General features: G+C 41.4%; 2 protein-coding genes across 2 annotated transcripts; both read right to left on the minus strand.

Annotated features, from left to right (window-relative positions):
- Positions 1 to 1,503: 1,503 nt before the first annotated feature.
- On the minus strand, positions 1,504 to 13,633 carry LOC130213290 (E3 ubiquitin-protein ligase RNF144B-like). Its single transcript, XM_056444781.1, is given in 7 exon segments — positions 1,504 to 2,376; positions 7,452 to 7,541; positions 7,710 to 7,855; positions 11,380 to 11,440; positions 12,500 to 12,604; positions 13,386 to 13,481; positions 13,483 to 13,633. Coding segments are annotated over 7 exon segments (735 nt in total). The 5' UTR covers positions 13,540 to 13,633; the 3' UTR covers positions 1,504 to 2,196.
- A 6,484-nt stretch (positions 13,634 to 20,117) lies between these two features.
- On the minus strand, positions 20,118 to 23,601 carry iqcg (IQ motif containing G). Its single transcript, XM_056444782.1, has 9 exons — positions 23,476 to 23,601; positions 22,965 to 22,999; positions 22,754 to 22,876; positions 22,513 to 22,597; positions 22,203 to 22,340; positions 21,883 to 21,957; positions 20,961 to 21,092; positions 20,790 to 20,879; positions 20,118 to 20,699 (listed from the first exon to the last, which is right to left on the minus strand). The coding sequence occupies exons 1-9, from the start codon at positions 23,599 to 23,601 to the stop codon at positions 20,556 to 20,558; spliced, it is 948 nt and encodes a 315-aa protein (XP_056300757.1). The 3' UTR covers positions 20,118 to 20,555.
- Positions 23,602 to 23,887: the final 286 nt, after the last annotated feature.

The raw sequence follows: 23,887 nt of genomic DNA on the forward strand, positions 1-23,887 counted from the left end.
AAAAAAAAGAAGTATATTGAGACACCATTGGTCCTGTCATCTTTATCATTGAACAACAGCAGAACCAGTGGCCTTGGTAAACTGACTGACATTCAAATATGTCACGTTAACCCTCTGGAGGCTGGGGTCATTTTCTCCATTTTACAAAAAAATGTAAATTCACCTTTTAAAGGCGTTTGCATATGACACATACCCACGTGTTATACATCAAACATTCCAGAACAACCTCAGCTCTATATATGAGGCTCAGTTGTCCTCGTGCCGTGTTCTCTGGTTCTCTGACTGACAGGTTGCTAATGAGCCTCACTGTGGTGGGAGGTCCTTTGTGATTTACTGAGTGTTCATTGGTTGTTTTTTTCGCAAAATGTTGACAGACAAACGGATTGACCAATCACGGTGAAGGTTTCGTGTGACGAGTTCTTTCCGCGCCACGTCACCCGACACGTCGCCTCTCCGTTCCTCTGTGTATCGGAGGAGCAGACGAGAGGAAGGAGCGCAGGAGGAAACCCGACTGATTAATTCACGAGTTTAAACTGATTTCTGCTCCTTATTTTCGCGGAGAAATAATTGTTTTAAAAACGGAAACAGTGTTAAACCGCACTCCCGCGATTTGACACTCAGGGGAGTGAAAAAACTTCAACACACACCGGAAGTAAACAAAGTTGCGTTAATTGCATTAAAATATTTTAGTGCGTTAATCGCGGCCAAATTAATCGCATAGATTAACGCGTTAACGCTGACAGCCCTAATATTTATACATTGTGTCATATTTAATACATTGTTTCATAATCACCACACTAATGTAATGGTACTACTTTATAGACATACGGAGTGATCAGGAGGTATGTGTTATCAGATGGGGACGTGTACAGTCCGCAGTCCGCTCTTGGAGTTGCCAGAATTCAGTCTGTGTTAAGTTATTGTTAAGCCAATAAAAGTTACTTGAAGAAGTTGGTCTCAAAACCCTATTATTCCATAACACTACACACACTATTATTATTATTATTATCATCATCTTCATTATTTATTATTAGTGTTGTTGGAATTCTAAAGTGCACACAAAGAGGTAAATATCCTAAAATATGGAATTTTGTAATGAAAAAAGCATATTACTTTCTTCCCCCTTACCTTTGTGTACTGTAATAGAAAACATATCTTTGATAATGATTTAATTATATTTTCAATAATTTTTATATCAGTTACTTACTGTTGCTCCCTTCAGTTTTTGTGCACCACATGTAGCTGGAGCAAACTGACCTGAGGTCTGCCCCATCGCTTAGTTTGTTGGCTTCAATACTTTTACATTGTCCTCCCTACGGCAACACCTTTTTGCTCTCCACAGTGAGAACAACAATATAGATTTTCACTCCTGCTACATCAAATCATGTGTAATCTCCTCACATGAACTCTGTGCAAAGACAAAAGTGAAGTAATGCTCCATGAAATTACAATGTCTCCCACAAACACCATATCCTCTGATGCATGTTCAATACAGTGTGTTCATTTAAATTTCAATGGCACTTTTATAAAATATCTGATGCAGAAACATCAACAGAAATGTAGAAATGATAACAGGATACCATACACACATAACCCATAAATACACATTAACACACTTTAGAAAAGTACACATTACCCTTTAGAAGCCTTTGGTCTGGAACGTTTGCCAGATGGAAACAACAACAATTTGCATTGTTTTAAGGGATCCAATTCCCTGTCCATTTTAGTAATGCTAAAATGTTTGAATAAGCTAGCGATAGAATGGAAGGCAAAACAAATACAAACAAGCACCAGGCACTGAGCACCTAACACTTCTGGTTTGGCATCACGATGTTTGGCACATGAGGGTGGCATTACACTTTAAACTGTGTGTGTGTGTGTGTGTGTATATGTGTGTGCATGTGTGTCTCCTTACTGCCTGTCCAGCTGAAAACAACTGGGTGACTTACATTAATTCTGCTCATATTTACAATTCCACTGTATAAAGTAAATACTCTTGTAATTCAAAAGGGATTTTTGAGCTACTTTCGTGCCAAGCTTTGAGGTGCAGGTCCTTTTGAGCTCAACAATATTTATTAGCCCCTGATGCTTCCAGTCTGTCGAATCATGAAAAAGTACTCCATGCAGCACATGGTTTCCTTCTCTAGATCAGCGGGGTGATCCTGGGTTGGGCCGGTCTGATGAGAAAGAGAGCTGCTATGACATTGAGAAGTCTGGCTGCTCCTTCTTTAACATCCTCATCTTCTTCTTCTTTGTCTTCTTCTTCTTGACGCTGTAGGGCTTGCAGACACAAAATAGGATGCACGGCGAGGCCAGCAAGAGGAGCGGAGACGTCACCAGCACGATGATGCTGACCCCAACCAGGATACCCACCACCTGAAGGAAAACACCGCCACATCCTTGAGCAGCACTGATCAATATTTCATGTCAACAAAGGATCAGGTGATTATTTGTGATATGAAAGGGGTTGTTCTTGGTAAAGAATTATCAATTATATTTACAGTTCAGTTCAGTTTTGACATCTTTCAGCCCATTGCTTTGATTTTACAGCCTCCAACTTTACGGTTTTGTTTCAGTCTAACAGCTCTCATCCATCTTGGTTTAAGCGGTTTCTAATGAAACTAAACAGTTAATTGAGAAGTAATCACTTAAAAGTAGCTAAAGAGACACATATTTCCCTCAGGAGATGGTGGAGACCAAAACAGGGCTTAAAGAAGAGTGAACTAGAATGGGCACTCGGTAGAGCACATACATTCGCATATCACAAGATTGGGCATTGAATTATGAACATTTTGGCATTAGTTGCATGCCAATTGGATACAAATTGACCGTGCTATGGTAAAAAGAAGATTTTGACCTTTTCATGACCTTGACCTTGACCTTTGACCCAATTGATCCCAACATATAATCAAATGGTCCCCGGATAATAACCAATCATCCCACCAAATGTCATGCGATTTAAGAAGATGTTGACCTTTTCATGACATTGACCTTGACCTTTAACCCGATCGATCCCAAAATCTAATCAAATGGTCCCCGGATAATAACCAATCATCCCAAATTTCATGCGATTCGGTTTAATACTTTTTGTGTTATGCGAGTAACACGAATACAAATAAATAAATAAATAAATAAATACACAGAGATCAAAACATAACCTTCCGCATTTTCAATGCGAAGGTAATTAGCAGGTGGACAAAAACACGACTACAAAATAATAACACTGTTGTTGAGAAAACAGGCAGCCAACATTGCATTTTATGAAACATAAGATAACAAAAACTATATAATACTGTCAGGCTTTATGTTATTGGGAGGTGTAAGGTCCACATACTGACATGAATAAAGCACTATTACTCTTCATATACTCTGTAACACTCATCTGACATCTATTGCTTCTGTCCATCCTGGAGAGGGATCCTCCTCTGTTGCTCTCCTGAAGGTGTCTTCCCTTTTATCCCCGTGAAAGGTTTCTTTCTGTTTTTTGGGGAGTTTTTCCTGGTCCAATGTGAGGTCAAAGGTCAGGGATGTCGTATGTGTACAGATTGTAAAGCTCTCTGAGGGGAGTTTGTCTATACAAAATAATCTGAATTGTAACAGTTGGGAATGAAACATTGATGGAAAAACCAGACACAAACAACATAGTGTTTATGAAGGTGCTGGTGTGATTATGGGTAATCTACTGTACCTACCTGCAATCTACCATTTTTGAACTATTCAAATCAAATCAGAGCAAATAGACTCATTACAGCAGGGGTTCCCAAACTTTTTAGACCACGCACCCCCTTCTACATCCCGACCAGGTTCACGCATCCCCACTCCCCCACACCGTAAAAAAAAAACGCCGTTTCATTTATGAGTTTGCAAAAATGTCAGAGCCCCTGCATGCTCTCACTCAGAAAGGAAAAGTATTTCTATGGACTGAGGTTGAACAGAGCACATTTGAAAGCCTCCGTCATACTCTGTGTGACACACCCATCCTCTCCTATCCAGATTTCTCACATGAGTTTCTACTTTTCTCAGATGCATCCAGCACAGCCATTGGATGCGTTCTGTCTCAGGTGAATGTGGAAAACATGGAAAATGTCATTGCTTATGGCAGTCGTGTTTTAACAAAAACAGAGAAACGTTGGTCTACATATGACAGGGAACTGTGGGCTATCGTATGGTCCATCCGGCATTTTCGCCAGTATTTGACAGGTCAGCCTTTTAGCATCATCACAGACCACAAGCCCCTTCTTTCCTTGAGGAAGATGCCTCTGGATTGTGATCCTACGGGACGCAGGGCTAGGTGGACTCTGGAGATTGACCCCTACGACTGGACAGTGGAATACAGACAAGGAACTAAACATGCCAATGCTGATTCTATGTCCCGTCGTCCTATGACAGCCGCAGAAACCCTTGTAGATACAGCCGATCAAGTGAGATGTGTTTCCATTCACACTCAAAACGACTCAGCAGAGTCACACATTTCAACCACTGATCTGGCATTGCGCTCAGAGTCTGCCCACATTATCTCACCTGCTGCAGATATAATATCACATGTGCAGTCTGCTTCACCAGGTATTGCTGCGGAATCAACGGACACTTCACTCCTGAATGTGAACAGACAGTACCTCATCCAGGCTCAAGAAGCGGATCCTGTGTTGCAAATAATCATGAACTGGGTGTTGACTGACAGTAGGCCGCCATTTTCAAAGATTAAAGCAGCCTCATCTGAAATGAGAGAGTATTGGAGAGAGTTTCCGAAACTTCATCTGGTTGATGGTCAGTTATGTCGCAGGGTCAGACCCCCACCAGGTGACCCTGTTTTACAGACTGTAGTCCCCAGTAGTGTGCAGAAAGAGGTATTTCAAACATTACATGGTCATTCACTCTCTGGACACTTCAGTGCGCAGAAGACATTGCAAGGGGCACACGCCAGATGCTATTGGTCTCACATAACATGTGACATAACTCAATGGTGTCTCGAATGTACAGCCTGTGAAGCACGGTGACCACAAACGTCACACCAACAGGCCCCAATGCAAAACATAATCACATCCAGGCCTTTTGAGAAGATTGCAGCGGACTTGACTGAGTTGCCACTTACTCGCCGTAGTAATCGCTATGTGCTTGTGGTAATGGACTATTTTACTAAGTACCTCAACTTGTATGCACTTCTTGATCAACGAGCAACCACTGTAGCTAAATGTTTGTTTGAAGATTACATCAGCCACCACGGTGTCCCTCAAAGTTTACATACTGACCAAGACCGTCAGTTTGACTCGGATCTTGTCAAAGACCTATGTTCCCGCTTGGGAATACACAAGACACGGACATCCCCCTATCATACTATGTCAGATGGCATGGTGGAACGGGAAAACAGGACCATCAAGGACCAGTTGGCAAAATACCTGTACACTAGAGGAGGTGAATGGGACGACCACCTGAGACAGGTTGAATTTGCATAAAACACAAGTGTTCACTCGTACCACCAAACACACACCGTTCTCCCTGGCACATGGTAGAGAAACCCGTCTACCTGCTGATGTCCTACTTGGAGACTCCCCAACAGTTTCAAATGCCACTCGAAGTACGCCGAGTGAATATGCCAATTCTGTATTAAGGAGACTGTGTGGTGCGTTTCACTCTGTTGCACAAAACATTGAAGCAGCAGGTGCTCGACAAAAGCACTACTACGATCGTCGGATGAAACACACAGCCTATGAGCCAGGTGACTTGGTGTGGGTTGACCTTCCAGCCTTTGCTCGACAAAAGTTGTCACCAAAGTGGTCGGGCCCGTTCAAAATACTGCAATGGTTAGGCTCAGACAGGGGTGACATCGGAGTGGACTATAAACTGCTGCACCAGTGGGATCCGAGAGCAAAGCCTAAGGTCATTCACTACAACTGCCTGAAACCTTATCGCTCTGCCTGGTCAACTGGAAAAGATACGCCTTTACCTGTGGGAGGCGCTGCAACAACAAACAGTCCAGCTGCCTAACGGCCTACTGCACTCTCAGGCTCCAGGCCGTATGTTTACAGGAGCCCAGCCTCACCAAGATGCTCTGTTCCTCCAGATAGGGGTCAGACTAATGGTTGTCCTCCAATGGCTGCCACTACCGTAACACCTGTAGGACACAGTGCTGCCACAGGATCTGCCGGTGAACTGTATCCAGTTTTTGATGGAGTAAGGACCAAGTCTGGCCGCTGTGTGCGTCCCCCAGTACGCTATGGAACTGTTGTCTGAACTGTTGTATTTTTTTTCTCTCTTCTGTTGGATTAACGAGCATGTTAACATGAATGGGGAAAGTATGCTGTTCTACTACTTGTTATAGTCCTCACTGTTACTCCTGTTTATTACTATCACCTGTTTATATTCATATTTAGTATAGGTTGGTATGTATGCCTAAAGTATACATTCAGCTATGTTGAAGCGAGGACGCTTCTTTTGTAAGGGGGGGAGATGTGTAAGAGTAAATTCTATGATATAAACTTAATTACATGGAGGAGTTATGACCACTAGTCAGCGCTGTTCAGGCGCCTGGAGGGGTGAGGGGAGAAGGAGAGAAGAAGAGGAGTGGGGTCTTGGCGGTACAGTTGGAAGTGGAGTGATAACTAAAGTTATGAGTCAAACCCAGAACGGCTTGGACTGACTTATTCCTGCGCACACACCCACATCGCTTACATTAGCTTCAAGTAAAGTGGAAGCGTATTTAAACCATGGTGCTGGTTTCCACATGTAATGCATATTAGTGAGTGTCAGCAAACTCATTGTTCACGTCATTTAAAATAAAAAACTGTGCGATACAGTGTACTGTAAATGCCCTTTCCCCACAGCAGATTATAACATGTATGGGACCTAGGCTAGATGTGTAACCAAGTTTGTCACCAGTTTTTTTGCAAGGAACAACTCCTTTTTTGTTATTTGTCCCTCCAGATTCTTAGCGATGCAGACACACCAAGGCAGAATTAGCTCAGGAGGTTCACTGCAAACTTGGTAATGGCATCAAGTGAAAAGAAAGTGGATTTGGCGGCCGATCATTTTGTTGAATGTCAGCTTAATGTATGATACAGAACTATTTTGGCACACTGCCGTAAAAATATAAACCACTAAAACCGAGCTGAAGGGCTTTATGGATTGTTAAAGGAAAAGTTGAGTGTTGAGTTATGCACATATTTAAATAAAATGTAAGCTTTACTATCCTGCGTTGGTTCCTTCACATCCTCACCGCAGACAGTGACTCATTGATTTGACAGCAAACTAGTGCAGCTGGGATGGAGTCCAAAATCTTTACAACCAATCCCGGTAGAGTGGTGGCACAGTTTTACTTAATCAAACCCATGCACGCAATAATTGACCACACGCGGATGATTGCATATGCAGTCTCAATCATTCAGACAACGACAGCATCATCACAAGCCTGAAATTAATACTGCACACCTGGTCGCACACCTGAGTGACCTCACCTGAGTTCTGTTCCACATAACCGAGGCCCTGGAGTGTCCCAGCTTGTTTCTGCACGGACCCCTGTCATAATGCCTTAGGAAGATATCCCCCTGCAATTACGAAAACACACGTTGCCGTCCAGCAATCATCAAGGATATTTGAACACAAACTTTTGATATTGGTGCAGAAGCTGAGATAATTTTACTTAAGCTGTAAAAAGCATGTGGCTACGTAGTATAGATACTTTTCAACCAGTGTTTGGAACAGGGGAGACTCACATCCAGATTCTGCAGACAGTACCAGCAGAAGGTGTGTTTGCAGCTCTGTGCACAGCCCTGGTTCCTCTCGATGTAGATACCACACATAGGGCACTGCTTGATGGGCATGTCAGAGTTGCTGTTGAAGAACACAGACATGCAGTCAACTGGAGCATGGTGGGGTATGAGGCCACAAAGGGCTCCGGGTAGCGCGGGAGTTCTTTATTTAACAGCAGAGTCAGTGCTCCCTTTGAACTGGGTTAATTATTTTGGGATTCGAAGGTATGAGGCTTCCCACTGAAACAACCTGAGGAGTTTATATTCTATAATTTAAACAAATAACACAAAGCTCATTCTGACCGAACGGCTGATCGATTGAGGGACAACCTGCTCTAATACTGACAACCTGCTCTACCACTGAGCCACAGTCGAAAGAAGAGCAACATTAGCATTCATTACGAATGTGGTGGCTGGGGCGTGGTTAGACTCAGCTGCGGAGGAGAGTGGGAACCGGTGCCGGGAAGAGACCTAATTGGCCTCAGCTGCAGGGGATCAGATGATGGGTGTCGGGAGAGGAAAGGCACAGTCTGCTAGATAATAAATGATATTACAAAATATACCCTGAGTGGGGAACTCATATGGACAGGAGCTTGTTACAACGACCCGTAACGTAACATTAACTCTCTTTTGAACTTTGCTTTGGTCTCTAACTTTGACTGTTTTCCATTTATTTAGTGTTTGTGTATTAATATGATCAGACTTGCTGCCTGTGGTGGCTGAAAAACATGATGAACCAAAACAGAAAAGATGTGGACAGTTAAACCAAAACAATCAGCTTTCAGCAATCATCAAAGATGCGAAGACACCTTGACAGAGCTTGAGGGGAACTGCAGAGTCCGATGATACTTCTCCATGAGTCTTGGCAGCACAAGTAACTTCTTTCACATTTTACAGAATCTTTTTCTCCATCTTTAAAATATAAATATTGATCAAAGCAGGTTTTAATTTGAGGGGAAAACAGGGATCCTGGAAACATTATCAAGTCAGTCAGTGGGGGATTGGGAATGCTGATGTAATTTTCCTGTGGCAGCGTCAGAAAACCTGAACAAAAATGATGTGGTCGATGAGAAAACTCTTTTTATATATAGTGTATAGTCTGCTGATGGATTGAGAAAAAAACAGTATGGTTATCAAGCTACTGTAGAGAGGGCTTAGAAACAACACTTTGATCATTATGAATGGAGAGCAAATGAATTCAATTAAAAGGCCAAATGTAAAGATCTTTATAGCCCTGGCCATAGCCCTGGCCATAGCCCTGGTATGATTGTATGGTGCTTGCATATTGTGCTTGAAGTTTAAACCTGCAGACTGAGGCAAATGCACATCATGCTCTCGTGTTAAAACTTTAAGTTGGGTCATCGGACCCTATGAGACGACATAGATCCTATCTGCTGATGGATCATCGAGGTCTGGGTCGTGGAATTCCTGCTACTGACTACGCCACTATCCTGTTGAGACTCCGCCCACTCCTCCTCCCCACCGCCATCTGCCTGATGAATCGTGGAGGTCTCCATTGTGGAATATGCCTACTATGAACTATTCATACACTCTGTCATATTCATTGAATGTATTTTAACTCTAAATCTGTCCTTCTGTACACATTACATCTATTGCACCTGTCCATCCTGGAGAGGGATCCTCCTCTGTTGCTCTCCTGAAGGTTTCTTCCCTTTTTTTCCCCCTGAAGGGTTATTTGGGAGTTTTTCCTGGTCCGATGCGAGGTTTTGGGGCAGGATTGTCTATGTGTACAGATTGTAAAGCACTCCGAGACAAATTTGTAATTTGTGAAATTGGGCTATACAAATAAACTGAATTGAATTGAATTGATACTGTCCCTGAATGAACGTCAATAAGCAAGACACGGTCTCGTAGCTTTCCTGACCCACGGTCGCTACAATACTAAAAAACATCCAAACACACAAAATTAACTGTCAACATGCAGTACAGACTGTGGCTCTACCAAAGGAGCAGCTGGGGTTTCGTCTAAAACAGGCTTATTCAACTAGCGGCCCGAGGGCCGGATACGGCCCGTTTGAATTTAACTATGGCCCGCAAGACTGCCTGCAAATCAGTATAGCTTGGTAAGAAAAAATAAAACTGACGGACACGCCTCTTTTATACATTGAGACATCTAACCCAGAGCCATTGAGTTTCACTGTTGCCTCAACCAAACCTGTATGGTTACATCTTTATGTTACGCACCCGTGTTGGTTGCCGGTGTTACACCCCTACTGGTTTTCAAACCTACTGGTTTCCCTACGCGTGCGTGCGTTGTGTTCTCTTAACATCTGCAGCGGGGCTATGTCTCGCTCACCAGATTCGTCACACATTCACAAACATATTGCTGGAGATCTTCAAGCCACCGTTCATATCCATTTCGGCGATTACGATTGTATAAGTGAGCAGTGCATCACAGCCACGTATGAAGAAATACATTTTCGAAAAAATAAAATAAAAAGATCGCCCGACCTGGTTTCAATCTCTTTCACACAAAAGGAGACTGCACTCAAAGATGCGCAGTCTGTGCACTGCACCACCAGATATTAGTTTCAGCTCAAGTAATTTATATATTGATCCATTAAGTCACATTTCTTATTTTTTCATGGGAACAGTTTGGTTGAAGGGATCTGAAACAACTGGTTACCTTGAGCGGATATTTACACTTTGAAACATGTTTATAGTGATGCTTGTTCGCAACACTTTTGCCACACAATACCGACGCATTTTCGTGTGTGACTGTTTACCTGTGGAAATATACATTACGTGCGGCCCTCACACCCCCCGTGATTTTCTTATTCGGCCCACTTGCTACTGAAGTTGAATAGCCCTGGTCTAAAAGCTAACGTGCATTCTCACAGAAAGAATGTTAACTGGGTGATGTTTACTATGGTCACCATCCTAATTTGGCATGTAAGTATAACATTTGCAGCAGAGGCTGATGATAATGTCATTAGTTTTACACATATGAAGTCATTGTCAGTTCTCCCAAAAGGTCAGAGAATCCAACCAAAGTTATTACAATTTATCCTGAGGGGGACATGAATGTACCAAATGTATGGCAATATGTCCAATATCTAATAAAGATAATTAAGTCTGGACCAAAGTGGTGGGCCGACCTGTCATCCTTGGTTAGCATGGCCAAAAAAATCAAATTACATCATTGTTGACATTTCTAATGGGTTATATATAATATATATATATGAAGGCAAACAACTCTTTGAGCAGTTTACGGGGAAAGAATTAATACTGACAAATATTAAATCTGGCAGATTTACAACCATAACAAAAAACTGGAGCTTTCATGGTCTGATCCCCTCATCAACTCATACTTTCATTGTGAATCCTTACAGAAGGGTTAGGTTACTGGGTACCATGGTAACATGGACCTCTTGCAGAATTTGTTATCGAATTCCCTGCTGGTAATGTTTGTTCTAACTAAAGGTATTAGAACCATACTGGCAATAACTTCCAGGGTCAAACTGGACCACAGTAGAAGAGATGAAAGAACAGGAGGCCCCATGTGATCCCAGGTATGAGAAGCTCAGCGCTCTGCGGTGCTGCTTAGGTAATGACACAGCAGCAAAGTGAGGCCTGTCACCAGTCATCAGCATGCTAACGTCACAATAACTACCTCGCTCAAACTTCAGCCGTTGGTACAGCTCCACCTGCTCTTCTGGGGCCAAGCTAGCTATCTGAAATCACACAGCACAGAGAGGAGTCATGTTGTAGTCACTCTTGAGACTTTGAATCAATTGTGTGCATTAGGATTCTAGAATCGTCTTTCAAACCCTAATGGATGGTAAGTACATGATTGAGATTAAAACAAGGCTATTTTGTTTGGTTGGCGAGAAGATCATCCAGTTGATCCTGGATGATCTTCTCAGCAACCACACAAAATAGTTGGATCGCAATTGCAATAAATATTGCAATAAATATTATTCTTAAGACACCGAAAAAAGAGGTTGATGTAACATTTTGTAAATGGAAAAAAACTGCAAAGCAACAATTATAGTGCCATTCTTATGCCATAGAAACAGCTGCAAGTTGGCATCTGCATCTTATCAGCATGACAGATGTTGCAAAGGTTTGAAATTACTTGTTTAAAACCACATTATCTTACGATACGATATGCCAATTTGCCAAAAAAAGAGACTAAAATACAGAACATTTAATTTCCCCCCAGTATTACTTACTGGTTGTATGTTTAACACCTGCCTAATTTCTCTACTGGTTAATAAGGGATACAACATATAACAAAGACCAATGAGCTCTAGTTAAAGAATTCAGTTGTCGACAGACAAGAAAAATATTGCAAATGAGGAACTGAGGAGCAGAATTTCCATTTACTTATGAATCAGCAGTGTACGCTTCTTCTCTGACATGTTTACTGACTGGTTGGTAACTCCGATGTGTGACAGCTCATGACGTTTCACTTTCTGTCTGCTTGCATTGTCCAATCTCAGCTCCTCACACAAGAAAGATAATTCCCTCAGAAATGTCATTAAGGCTGCATCCACCGCGCTTTCACTCACTAATCTTGCACACACCATTAAAAAAAAAACAAGGGTGAAAATCCAATTTTAGATTTCCTGAGACGTTTCTTGCACAACCCCGGACTTAAAAATTTAATTAGAAAGAAATTCAAATGAATCCTCCCAAATACATTTGCATGAAACAGTTTTCTTTTTCAGGACGTGTTTCTGTGATCCATTTGTTTTCACTCATATGATTGGGCCTTAAGCAGGGCATACCTCAGAGTCCAGTAGCACTCCGGTTTTTAGGCAGGCCATATCTGGGCAGGTGATGGGTGTCCCCCCAACCGCCATGATGGCTAGCTGCACATACTGCTCCAAACACTGGAGAGGGAGTAAACACTGCAGATTAGTGACATGGCAATCCTCACAAGACAAATCCAATCAGCAAAGAAAGCAGAAGGGAAATGACCTTTTGTACAAACATGTCACACAAACTGGAGTTTGTTATTGGCATGTCTTATCCAAGTCATATGTTGCCTCAGCTATGAAATATGTAAGGGTGGGGGGGAATTCCGTGAATATTGCTCAAAAGCAGACAGTTTTGAGGAATAGAAAAAAACTATTTACGTGTCCCTATTTTTCCCATGGGAAAAAAAATCGTAGAGGAACAGAATGTGTTATTGAGACAGATTTGTACTTGGAAACAAGTCATATGCTTTTCTCATAAATCGTGATGTAAGTTCACAGAGAACGACACAGCTCTGTATTGTAGTGATAACAGACTCCCAGGAAATGTGTGTGAAATCCAGTAAGTTGCCAACAGCCTTGATTATTCACAAGAATTTACACGACCAAATAAAAGCAAATGTTAGAGAAAGCCCTGTGTTGAAACCACATCATTCCTCTAAAGCTGCAACGTGCCAGTTTGGCATTACATTATCTATTTTTAAGATTAAAACAGGAAGCACCGCTGGAATTTAAAAAAGGAACCGTTCCATTCAAAGTGATTTATAAGGGTTGGAGATTTGCCTAAATTGCTCAAAGAATTATCCAACACCAGATTGTGAAATCGGAGTAAAGGACCAGCACGATCAAAATACATGTACTGGAGGCACCTCTGTCTCCCGGAAAAAAAGCACCAGCTGTGTTTGCTTTTATTTACCGCTATGCAGAAGACACAGCCGCAGCCCTGCAGCTCCCTGGTGGACTGCTGCTCGCTGAGGCACAGCTTGCAGTAGGCATCGGGCCTCGGGGCATCGGGCCTCGGGGGTCGAATCCGCTTTTTTCCGGATCAGCGTGAGACTGGTGCTGGCCATGGTAGGGCAACGCAAGGAATCAGGTCTTCTCCTAGCCCTTCTGCTTGTGTCGGAGCACAGCTTCGGCCTCCATGTTCCTGAAAGAAAAACAACACTGAACTCTTTGTCTCTTCGGTGTATCGGTGTGACACTCTTCTTCCTCTTTGCCACACAGTCTCTTCCTGGTAACTCTTGCGCCACCTGGGATGACCTCACCTCACCTGAGGCTTTGCGTTGTCACCATCTAGTTCCCTGAGAAACAAATTAGTCACTGTTCAAAGCTGTGCGGAACGCGAGGCAAAGAATAAGTATGTGTAATTACTGCATTCTTATTGATTACTCATTGTGTCATTTTTACAGCCCAAGTCCAAGGTCTGTGTTTACAGAGTCTACTGTTACCCTCGTTCACCCTGACAGAAACAATTTATTGCCGATATATACACAAAATCTGTTCAATTACAGCATCAAGCATGATGTATAGGTGACTTCCGCCTTTTGTCCATCAGTATGCAGTAATCGATACATGCAAGACTTTTAAAGGATTAATCCAGAATCTTTTTCCAAACCCTAATAATTAAATGCAAAAATACATGGTGATCGAGATTAAAATGAGGCTATTGTGCATGTTGCCGAGAAGATCATCCAGGATCAACTGACACCCAACTGCAATTTGCCGCATTATTTCTATAACACCAAAGACGTGAGTGAATAGCCATGAGAAATAAAGAGATTAATTGCAAAATGTTCCCAAAAAAATGATATTGCGATTATAGATCTGCAATTTATTAACAAGAAAGATGTGGCAATTCAATAATTCTTCCTCCAATTTTTTAAAGACAATAAAAACAAAATAAATAGCTTTTAAGGCATTTTATTTACCCCCTGTAATACTGAATAACAGGGGATTCAAATACAAAATAAAACCTCTTAATCAGACAGAAGCCCAATGAGCACTAAGAATTTACAAAAAAGTTTTGCAAGTTTAATTCAGTTGTTCGTAAATCAGCAGACATCAGACATGATGCACTATAGCTGCATATTTATGGTAGGCTACAGCAGAACAGAGGTCGGTGGGTAATAAAGGCCTAATCGGTTGTTAAAGGGAACCAAAGACAACATAACCAAAGAATTGTAGGCTAAGAAATAGTCAACCCTTTCCGGATTTGCGATGTTATCCCGTAGACCGTAACAGTTGGAAACAGAAAAGGGGAAACACAGGAAACAACACACACTGTTGAAATCACACATTATCCGACAAGCAGTCATCAAGGCTGCTGAAGTTGGCAGGAAAACCTTGGGACAGCGCAATCAATACAGCCACCACCACAGTATCTTACATTCCTCAGTGAGTGCTCTTGTATAATGTGTGTTACCGACCGGAGCTGGTTAGCTGAATGCTCCATGAGTAATTCGTTTTTTGTTTCCCCTGTCTGTTTTCCAAAGTCCTGGGACGGAAACTCTCTGGACTACAACGGGGTGAGGGATCTACAGAGCTTCAGACAAGTGTAAAGCACGAATCTTGCCGCAGTTATCTAGCTAAGAACATGGAGCTAACTCGCTAACAGCATGAAGCTAACCCTGTTTGCAGACCGAACTGGCATCGAAAACACAACGAAGAAGTTCTGAAAAACAGACACATTCCCTCCAGAATAATGGAAACAGGCTGGTTACAGACATGATTGACTTTAACCAGAGTTATTGAGAAGTTTGACCACTTTAAAGAGAGGAGGCTACTTTTCTTTACATATAGTGGGTCTACTCTGTCAAACAGTTAGAAATGCACTCTGTATTGTATTTTATTTTTGTTTGTTGTTCAACGATATTCTTGAGTGTTTGTGAATTTTATTTTAATGAGCTATTTTTATTTAGCGTTATTTTTAAAAATCTGTTTCCTGCGGAAATTGCTTTCCATCTGTTGCACTTCCTGCTCCTGAGTCCGTCTTTCCGTCACAATGGTTTTATATTGCCGAGGGTGAGTTGAGTGAAAAACGATTTTGCACTATTTTGGCTATATTCTTTAATAAAAATTAACCGTTTATGTTACATACAGTAATGGAATGTTAATACGATCCCGGCGTCCAGCTGTCGTGTCATTTAGACTGTCAAAATATACGTTTGGTGGCGGTTTCATTGAGCCACTTTCTAGCTCATGTAGTTATTTATTTTGTCCATTAGGGGTCTCTGTTTTCCCCTTGTATGTTACATGTCATGGTTTTTGATGAGAATTGTTATTATTTAGATTTAATGTGGTCCTGTCTTCCATGGACAATGTTTTTTTATTGCTGAGGGAAGTGGAAGTGCAGAGACAAATCAGAAGGCAAATGTGTGTGTTCTGTTGTCTTCTGCAGAATAAATAAGTGCTGGGAAAATCCACCATCTGAGCCGACTTCTTCCATGCCCGTTCCACATCAGTTACATCTGCTCTGAACCTCTTTCATGTGAGGGTGAAACTCTTTTATTTTGCAAACCTCTGAAACCCAACCCAATGTTCCTTAAAGCTGCTCTGAACCTCTCATGCCCAAAGTTACAGTGTGTTGATAGTTGTTGTTGGACAGTGTTGAGCACGCTGTGTTCTTGAAATAAAGCTTTGTTTTTTACAATATTCTACTCAAAACCTCTCTTCTCATTGTTGAGTGATATTTAAACCACTGCGCCCCCCCCCCCCAAAAATGTCACCAGCCGCCAATGGACATAACACCTAGAGGACAATAAACAATGCAGACGACAAAACAATGGACATAACATCATAAAGTCAGAGTATATGTGGGGGGGAAAAAACAAACAAACAAAACAAACATAATAATAATAATTAGAAGGAGAAGAAGAAAGAAAGACAGATGCATGTGTGTGCATTATGAATTAACTAATAAATAAGAGGAGTGGTGTCATGTTTGTAAAAATATAATGAATGATGACCAGATGTCGTGGTGTTCTGTTGTGTTGTAAATGATAGATGAGGTGAGTTGTTCCATTGAAATATATTCTGACATTAAATTTTTCCAGTGTGAGATATGTGTGTTAATCCTTGATTTCCAGTTCACGATGAAAGATTTTTTAATTAACAGGTTTATTCAAGTCAGAATTGGGGCAGTATCTATTCTAGACGATACCTGCTAGAGAATGGTACACCACAGGGTAGTGTCATCAGTCCGATACTGTTCTCCATCATGAAAAATGATGTTTTCCTTCAAGTCCAGGGTGATATTGGACGATCTCTATTTGCCAATGATGGAGCATTGTGGAAGAGGGGGAAGAACATAAACCATATGGGGATTCAAATTTTCTGTGGGGAAAACTAAAACAATCATGTTTACTAGGAAGAGAGGAGTTGATGCTCAGATAAAGATGTATGGACAAAAGATTGAACAAGTGAGAGTTTTTAGGTTCCTTGGTGTGTGGCTCGATGATAAATTAATATGGAATGAGCATATTCAGAGGATAGTAAAGAAATGTAAAACAATTCTAAATGTAATGAGGTGTCTAACGGGGTCAGAATGGGGAGCCAGCAGGTCTGCAATTAAAAATATTGATATCGCTCTGATGAGGTCAGTCCTTGACTATGGCTGTGTTGTATTTAGATCAGCTGCAAAACTTCACGAAAGAAGCTGGTTGCAAGTGTTGCAATCCCAAGCTCTGAGACTGTGTTGTGGTGCTTTTAAGACAAGCCCTGTGGCTGCTCTGCAGGTGGAGATGGGTAAAATGCCACTGCATTTGAGACGCAAGCTCTGAACTATAAATTACTGGGCCAACCTGCAAGGGCATTCTGGAGATAATCATCCAACCAAAAAAGTACTTCTGCCATGTTGGGAAAGAGACAGGGCCAAACAGGAGTGTTTCGCATGGAGCAGTGAGAAATTAGCAAAAGATATGTCATTGGATCAGATAACATTCACTCCTGCAATACCGCTATCATTTACACCACCATGGCTATTTCCCTCAGTGTCAGTGGATCATTATTTTTTGGACAAAACCCAAGCATTTAAAGACAATAATAACATGGCAGGAAGGAATGGTGGTGGATAGACTGGAGACGACATACCTATCATTTATTCCAGCATTTACAGATGGATCAAAAGACCCTGATACAGGGAGAACTGGGTTTGCAGTCACCATACCAACTTTAAAATATGAAGTAAAAAAGAGAACCTTAGATCATCTGTGTTTATACAGTTGAGACGTTGGCCATTTTAACAACACTGCAGTGGGTAGAGGAGGTTCGGGTAGAAAAGGTCATTGTTTGTTCAGACTCTAGTTCAGCACTATCCTCATTACAATCATTCACTTCACATAGCAGGCAGGATTTAATTAATGAAATATATGAAACACTGTTCCAACTTAAAAATATGGGTATTGTAGAAGCATTTATGTGGGTACCAGCACACAGAGGGGTACAAGGAAACGAAAGAGCAGATACATTAGCAAAACAAGCGTTAGAAAAGCAGCACAAGACAGACATTTTACTCAGCGAAGCAGAAGTTAAATCAATTATCAAAAGAAACATTATTAAGGAATGGCAGCATAGTTGGGATGTAGGGGAAACAGGAAGACATCTGTATGCGGTACAGAGTGAAGTTGGCAAAGGGAGGCCAGCTAGAAGAAACACCGCAGAAGAAAACATATTAACCAGACTGAGGATTGGGCACACAAGGCTGAACAAAACAATGCATCTCGTAAATACACACCCAACAGGACGATGTGAGCACTGTCAAGTACCAGAATCTGTAGAGCATATCATTTGTCATTGCCAGAAATACACACTTGAGCGACACAGGTTGAAGAGGAAGCTGGGAGTGGAGGAACTAAATCTAACAGATGCATTCAATTTGGGGGCAGGACAGTTATTACAATATTTGAAAGAAACAGGATTGAGCAATAGAATTTAAATCACTGACATTTTGAATCTCCCTTTTGTTTTGTTTGGTTTTGTTTTGTTTTATTGATTTTGTTTTGTGTTTATTTTGTTTTTATTTTGTTGGGTTTGGTTTTGTTTGTTTGGTTTTGTAAGGGGATAGGGTACTCTGGTGCACAGTAGGAGGAGTACAGTAGGTGGTGGAAATGCACCGTTCACTGGATGCCATGCGCCAAAATATTTAAAAGAAGAAGAAGAAGAAGAAGAAGAAGAAGAAGAAGTAGAAGCTGTTCTGCTGCTCCAAAGATGCGCTGCTGTGCAAGGTCTCATGTTGTCATCAAACTACAGATGAAAAAACTACACTAGGTAACCTGTTCATTCATTGTTGTTGTCTTTTGTTATTTGTTTATAATAGAACATCCAGGGTCTTTATTTGTTCACCATATCTATTAGTTTGATCTTTTTTTGTATTACATTTTATTCACAATTGAAGGTCAACTTATTTGATCTTATTCTTATTTTGTACAGCCTTTTAGCACAGCTCTAGGAGTATTTTACTTACAACATATTTATGCTGCATGTGATGAATATACCTTAGAATTCCTGAAACCGATACAAACGAAAATAAACCTGAACAATTTCCTTGCTTTTGCTTTTATGCAAAGCAAGGTTTTTACAACTTATTCAGGAACCATGAGGAACTTTATGATGGTAATGCGTTTCAAAAACTCTGGAAACAACAACTTCCCGTTCTCACATTCTCTTCCCTTTCCCCCCTTTCTTTCCAACGCCCACTCGTAAAAACAGTGGCCCTCCAGAATCCGCCGTCAACCATTTTGATTTTGAACATCACTAACTCCACGTTGATCGACTGCGTCATCGGGAACGACACCTACCCATCTACTGTGGTCGAGAGTCATCCTCTAATGTGGGAATCTGAGCTCCAAATACAGGGTGGGTAATAACAGCCAAACCTAGTCTTGTTATTATTATTTCATTCCCTTGTGATTGAAAGCAATTTGAGCTGAAATATATACAAAGTTATTTGTCTTATTTGCACACTCTTACATATCACAGCACTCAGACTGCACTCATGAGAGCTGAAACCAACTAATTTGTTCATGTCTTTTAAATCAAGGGAGGTGCAGTTGCAGCTGTGGACAGCAAGGGGCAGCACAGCATTCTACTGCTGCTCCTTCTCCTTCTCCTCCTCCTCCTCTCTGTCCTCCCATTGCATCAGCCAACATCCACAACTCCCGTCTCAACTGTGTCATCATCGGAGACGATAACTATATGCACGCTGAGCAGACCCACGAAGAAGACACACACACACACACACACACACACACACACACACACACACACACAGTCCAGCAACATTGTCATATTTGAAAGGCTCACAACTCAAACTCAGAATGAGTTCTCAGTCTCCAGAAAACTGAAAAAAAAAAATCTCAGTCTCTGGTCTGCTTTGACTCACTTATGTTATTCTTAGGGGTGTGGGAACCACTGGCTATACGCTCGATAATATGGCTTAGCTACTCCTGTGGCATAATTGTTTTCGGGCAACATCGGAATTTCATTTTAATTTATATTTATTTATAATCTTTACTTTCTTGTTAACTAATTACTAAAATGTCAGAATAGTACAAATTAAAACAATTTTAAAAAGCCAGAGATGACATATTTAAACCCCAAGTACATAAAGATGGGAGAACTCTGAACATAGTTGTTTCCTCTATGGTTGTGACGTTTTGATGAGTCCCGTCTCTTTGATACGCTTACTGCTGTACTCTGTTAAAAGAGACAGTTTATGTGGAATTTTTATATTATCTGTATTCAAGTACTGTGAGTCTGACGGAAAGCCTTATCATGACATGATACAGGCATTAACATGTTTTTAAGTGTATGGCCCTTGGTCATTAACAGTACTTAGTAGTTTTGATTGCCAGAAGTCATTTATATTTCTTGCATTAATGATATGGAATAATAGGACTTTGACTCAAGGTGCTTTTATTATGTCTGCTGAAATGTTTATATATGATAGAATACTTTACTACTTTTCTTGTTTGCCTGAAATATTTTATTTGGATTATTGTATTTATTTATTATTTTTATTTAGTTAAAGACTGCTTGTTTGAATTGACAAAAACATTTTTTCATACAATACATAATTTGTATTATGTACTCAGTTCCTATTCTTCTTTACTGCCTTCTTCGTCTTCTTCTCTTCCTTTGTCTTCTTTCCTTTCTTCTTGCCTTTCTTGTCGTCTGCTTTTTTGAAACTGCCGAGGCCCTGGCGGACCATGCAGCCTCTCCACCAAGCCTGAATCTGCCCGTTCACAGAGGCCAGGGTCAGAATTAGAGATGACTACATAACCAGAGTGACAAATCTGATAGGCACGTGGGGCAGTGTTGTTACCTTGGTGGCAGCTCTGGCCTCCGCCTGCTGTCGACGCAGCTTCCTCAGCTCCTCCTGCTCCTCCAACACCACCTGCTCCATCTCCCTGACCTTAACACAACTCAGCAACTCATTAATATTCGACTAATAGTGAATGTGGTGCGTCACAATCAGCACTAAGGAGTCACTCACCTTTCTCCTCATCTCTGACAGCCTGTCCAAATTCACGGCTCTCTTGCAGCACAGGCTGTTGAGCTCTTGCTCCTTCTCCTGCAGCATCGGTCCAGTGCTCTGCTGCAACTGCTGCAGCTGCTGCTGCAAATCCTGACTCAGTGTTAATGGCGACACCACATGCGATAGCTCAGGTGCTGGTGCAAAGCATGAGCAACCAATTTGACCTTTTGTGTATCCGTTATAAAGTTTTCTCTTCCAGGACAAAAATGTCTGCATCCTAAAAACCGACATAATATTTTGTGTTAATTGTTTTGCACTTTCCCTGAGTTCAATCTTTTAACCAATCATTAATTTTCAAAATGTTAACTGCCTGTTTGTGGATTCCTTGTTAACCTGATATTTTAAGACAAATTAACCATACTAGATTTGTGCTGGTGCATTAATTACTGTCAGTAATAAATAACTATGCTTCAATTCGTGGGCAGATGAGACACCTTTTAAGTTTAATTACTGAACTATCTTAGTTTTAGTTCACATCAGTTGATCTGTAGAAATGTCTTCTCTATTTAACGAGGATTTTGAAGTTGTAAGATTTAAAGTTTACGGGTAAAAGGGAAGGACTTTCATTTTTAACTCAAGTCCAAACTCTCACAGTTTTAGCCGTTTAACATGCAGGCTCTGGTGTGCCACAGGTTAGGATCAATCTCAGGAACAGTGACCTCTTATGACATTGAGACGACACAGCAAATTAAATGCAAATGTTAAGTTCTCAGCATGCAGTAAACAGGTGCAGTATAAACCACAGCTTCTGAGAACACAGTATTTGCATTTAAGTGTTTAAACTACTCTTAAACTACAGAATAGCTCATGAGCCTCCAAAAGCAGAAATAATCGTGATAACATTTGTCTGTTGTTAACAATGAGGTTGATATTTACCAACCTTGTGACGACTTTGAAGGAATTTCACAGACCTTTCGTGAACATCCTTCTCCTGCTTCAACTTGATCTGCAGCAGCTGAGAGAATGCAAGGACATCATTTTGACAAAATATAATTCTAAGGTCTGTAGATTTTCAAGATTTTTTTTTAGCAACACTGCATGCTGAGAGAGGTTTGTGTTCTCTGGTTTTGGACGGAAAGGGCAGAGACTGCACGGCGGAGGCCATGTCTGCATCCTGATACAGGATCAATTTGAAAACATCTTCGTCTTCGAGACTTGGCAGCTTGGCAGGGTGGGACTAACCAAGTCTGTTGGACCCACCTCGCGCTGGTCCTCCAGCTCCTCAGCCAGTTTGGCGTCCCTCAGTATATCCAGCACCCTGATTTTCTCCTCAAACTTTTTCCTTGATGACTGCACATTCAGCTGATCATTCAGGTCTCTGGACAGAAGGGACATGTCCTGGGGGCAGTAGTATTGGAGGTATTAGACACCATGGATTATTCACCAATTTACAGACAAACATTTTGTATTTGTTTTTTCAAATAAATTATTCCAATGAACAGATTCTCTAACCTCTAACAGCTAATAATGCAGACCGTTATGGTTTTTAAATGTACTCTTACTTTCTCACCTTCAGTGTCTTTTCTTTTTGATGTAACTCTTCTTGCTGTCTCTGTAGAGTTTGAGTTCTTTGCTTCAGCTCTGGCTTTGCCTCTCTGTGTGGAGAGACGCTCATATTAATGATACTACAGAGACTTCCGCCTTCCTTTGCCCTTTCTTGAACAGCAATCATTTCCCACATCACCATGTCTACAAAAGGACTTGTACTAATGATTAGGAAACATGGCTTCCAAATGGATGCACTGATTAACCTTCTCGTGACCTCAGCCTTCTTCCTCTGCTCCACTTCTTCCACCACCTTCAAAAAAGAACTGCAGCTCTGCTTCTCCTCCAGCTCCGAATGCAGCTTAAACACCTGCTGCGAGACGGACTGACTGCCGAGAGAGAAACACACAGACAGAAAGTGAGTCACAAAATTATTAGCAACATGATGTTTTCTGGCTGTTTTTCGGTACTACCCACCAGCATATCCTCAGCTTGGTCAATCTGTCTTTTTCCTGAACAAACAAACAAACAGACACACGCACACACAAAACGAAATAAATAACTAATATTTGGAAGAAAATGCTCATGGTGGCTGCAATTAACCTGTTTTGATCTGAATATATTTTCAAGATAATAACAACCTGTGAGTTCAACCTGTGCAAAACGAAACAAAACAAGTTTTGCGGACAGTTTTACACTGCAAATCTCGCCACATCTAGGCTCAAGTCGGCAAGAATCTTGGCTGTCGCGTTATCTTGGCCGTCGCGCGTGCGCACGCATAACCTGTTAAACGGCGTAACTTATATTTACACGAAAGTACAGGCATTTCGCCATGCATGTAATAACTACTGAGTTTTATGTCCGTGTACTTTGTACATTCTCAATACATTTCCCCCTGGGCCCCACCTGTAATACCACCACTGTCGCACTAGAGGGGCGCGCCCCACAGTTTGAGAACCACACAAACAGTCCAGCACATTGACGTCACCTGTTCCGCTGCAGGGCCTCTCTGCTTGTCCATCTGCACCGCCAGGGTCAGTCCCAATACGTCCAGTTGGTTTGAACAATCCTCCAGGACAGCGGCCAGTCCCAGACTTTGAATCCGGGAAAACATCCTAACGAAACAGAGAAGCTACGAAGTTAAATAACGTTTGACATGCATGATGAGCGAGGTTAGCGAAGTTGGCTTCAAATTGGTGCTAGCATGATTGGTATCCGTAAACTAGTGACATGTGATATCTAACGTTAGCTCATTCATATACCAAATCTTCCAAAATACGTTAAGTAGAAATGCTATTTTTCAAAAGTAACGCACTTTGACCGATAAGCAAGAGTAAGGTAAATATATATATTTACAATGGTAAAATAACAGTTCACTATTGCAATACGCTAGCTAACTT

This window comes from Pseudoliparis swirei, chromosome 22 (genome assembly GCF_029220125.1).
Source record: "Pseudoliparis swirei isolate HS2019 ecotype Mariana Trench chromosome 22, NWPU_hadal_v1, whole genome shotgun sequence".
In the NCBI taxonomy this organism is placed as follows: domain Eukaryota; kingdom Metazoa; phylum Chordata; class Actinopteri; order Perciformes; family Liparidae; genus Pseudoliparis; species Pseudoliparis swirei.

What these genes read in the sequence shown, in the direction of transcription:
- iqcg (XM_056444782.1), bottom strand. Translation starts at nt 23,601, where the DNA reads ATGTTTTCCCGGATTCAAAGTCTGGGACTGGCCGCTGTCCTGGAGGAT. An exon ending in AAAAAGAAAAGACACTGAAG is followed by an intron (nt 22,341 to 22,512) that starts GTGAGAAAGTAA and finishes TACTGCCCCCAG; the next exon opens with GACATGTCCCTTCTGTCCAG. An exon ending in TCCTTCAAAGTCGTCACAAG is followed by an intron (nt 21,093 to 21,882) that starts GTTGGTAAATAT and finishes ACACTGAGTCAG; the next exon opens with GATTTGCAGCAGCAGCTGCA.